The following is a 2837-nucleotide window of genomic DNA, read 5'->3' on the forward strand; positions in this document are numbered from 1 at the left end:
TGAATAGTGTAAAAAATAAATGGTGCGATATTTCCGGAGCGGAGGAAATATAGTATTTGTACAAAAAAATAAAATACATGTACAAAAAAATAAAGTACATAAAAAAATATAATATATGAGAAGATTTTCAATGTATTTTTTTATGATTACAAATAAAGATAATATGAAAAATATTTTATGTTCAAATAAGAAAAAATATTCTATAATTACAAGACGTCCATCGTAAAATACAACACTATAATTTTGAGACGGGAGTACTCTGCGCATAGCACATCCGGTTCAAGTCACAAGATGCCGGAACTTTTGGTTAGTAATTTCCCAAATTACTACGGAGTACAGCATTTCCCAAAATTGACTAATTAGTCAACCTCACTCAACTCTAAGCTCTAGATCTCTTCTTCCTCACTCCCTCCCTCCCACTCACTCTCTCTCTCTCCCTGCAACTAGCCAGAAAGATCAAATCAATCGAGCAAGCAAGAATACCCACAAAAATGGGGTCAGTATCCCTAAAAATAGGGGATGGAACAGCAAGATTCAAAAGAGCAACAATCTGCACATCAGCAGTTAACGGATTAATGCTATTCTCAGTTCTTACCACTAATCTCTTTGCACTCTACGCCTTCACTTACAACCCTAATCACAATGCCTCACAAAATTCCCAAAACCCACTTCAATTAGCTCACAAAAACATCTCCTTAATTACAGAACAAGTCTCCCTAATCATGGAAGAGATCGAATCTTCGCAAAAGAAGCTAACCCAGATCGAAAAGGAGCTTCTTGGATACGAAACAATTGATCTTACAAAACCCAATACTCCAAGTGAGCTCAAAATCTTCCTGCAAAGGCATTCTTTGCCTTTAGGGAAAGATTCAAGAACTGGGATTACAGAAATGGTGGCATCAATTGGTCATACTTGTAGCAAATCTATGGATTTGTTGTCTAAATATATGGATTACAAGGTCAATGGGCCTTGCCCAGATGATTTGGGCTTGGCCCAGAAGCTGGTTTCAAGAGGGTGTGAGCCTTTGCCTAGGAGAAGGTGTTTTGCTAAGACTTTGCCTAAGTTAGGGTTTCTGCACCCTTTTCCTGCATCTCTTTGGAAAAGTGTTAGTGATAAGATTGTTAGTTGGAGTGGTTTGAGTTGCAAGAATTTTACATGTTTGAGTAATATTGGTAAGAAATTGGGGAAAGATTGTGTGAATTGCTTTGATTTGAGTAATGGGATTGAAAATCAAAGGTTTGTTAAGGGGAAAGGAAAGAATGATTTTATGATTGATGATGTTTTAAGTATGGGGGATGAAGGGGTTAGGATTGGACTTGATATTGCAGGTGGGTCTGGTACTTTTGCTGCTAGAATGGCTGAGAAGGATGTGACTGTGATTACTCAAGCATTCAATGTCGAGGCACCTGCCAATGATTTCATTGCTGCTAGGGGGTTATTCCCTTTGTTTATGAGCTTGGATCATAGGTTTCCATTTTATGATAATGTGTTTGATTTGGTTCATGCTGGGAGTGCATTGGATGTGGGAGGGAAGGCTGAGAAACTTGAGTTCTTGATGTTTGATATTGACCGGGTTTTGAGGGCTGGGGGTTTGTTCTGGTTAGATAACTTCTATTGTGCTACTGATGAGAGGAAGAGAGATATTACAAGGTTGATTGAGAAGTTTGGGTATAAGAAGCTTAAATGGGTTATAGGAGAGAAAGTAGGGTCAGGGAAATCGGAGTTGTATTTGTCTGCTGTTCTAGAGAAGCCTGTGAGAGCATAGGAGTTCCCACTGATCCATTCATAGGTAAAGACAGTTATCAGTTTTTCAGCATAGTTGATATCAAATTTATGTGAACTTGTCTTATAGTTTTATCATGATATATTAAATTTAAATGTCGAATAAACTACTGCTTCTCATTTGTGGGAATTGTCATAGAACAGGATACAAGTTGTTTACAAGGCAATTAGGATATTCGTGTTGTAATGGTTACATAATCAGAAGATAGTGAAGTTTCAGTCAATGTTACAATGTAGGTGCTCCTTTTGTTTTGGTTATTTGACTTGTAATGGCGTTGGACTTGGTTTTACTTGTCTTCTTGAAAACGGGATTCAAATCACATGTCCCATTTTATATCCCCCCCTCGTATCTCAACTCCTCTACAATTTGACATGTCAGTCACTAACTTAAAATCAATCATTAATGTTATTGGTAAATGTGGATGAAGTGGCACAAACCGAAGGTAATGGGAGAGAAGATGATACATAGAAAGGCTGAAAATCCTAATTTGCCTCCTATCCCATTTCTATAGACCTACTACAGAATGATATGGCTTGCCTTGCCATTCTTTGCTTTTTTTTTTTTTTTTTTTTTGATAAACAAATTAATTCATTGATAAAAAGTCATACAACATGTACATAAAGATTTAAATCTAACAAATACATAACAATCGAATCAAATAAAAACTTTCTTTCACCAGAGCTACGATCGTAGTATATCAAACATTTTGTATACCCTCTTTTATATCGCTGTGATTTACCGCCTTTATTGACGAGTAGATCTGTTGTAGCCGTGACAAATATGATTTCCGTCAGATTCGTCTGATTGTAGTCGAAAGATTGACATCCTCTTCGATCCCGCATAAATCTTTACCAAAGAAACAACCTGAACTAAAATCAAACCCACCATAGGGGTACTTACTACACCGAAACAATCAAACCCACCATAAGGGTACTTACCACACTGAAACTATGTAGTTTTATTGAGATCTAACCCAAAAACACAATAGTATTGAAGAGAAGAGGCAGAAATAACCAAAATTCCAAAGAAAATTGGCTATTCCGCCTTAGAAAA

At 36.8% G+C, this 2837-nt stretch overlaps 1 protein-coding gene across 1 annotated transcript; it reads left to right on the top strand.

The window, feature by feature from the left end:
- The first annotated feature begins 319 nt into the window (after positions 1-319).
- LOC110798057 (probable methyltransferase At1g29790) lies at positions 320-2041 on the top strand. Its single transcript, XM_022003186.2, has one exon. The coding sequence runs from the start codon at positions 492-494 to the stop codon at positions 1764-1766; it is 1275 nt and encodes a 424-aa protein (XP_021858878.1). The 5' UTR covers positions 320-491; the 3' UTR covers positions 1767-2041.
- The last annotated feature ends 796 nt before the right edge of the window (positions 2042-2837 follow it).

The sequence above is a fragment of the Spinacia oleracea genome, chromosome 6 (genome assembly GCF_020520425.1).
Source record: "Spinacia oleracea cultivar Varoflay chromosome 6, BTI_SOV_V1, whole genome shotgun sequence".
Lineage (NCBI taxonomy): Eukaryota > Viridiplantae > Streptophyta > Magnoliopsida > Caryophyllales > Amaranthaceae > Spinacia > Spinacia oleracea.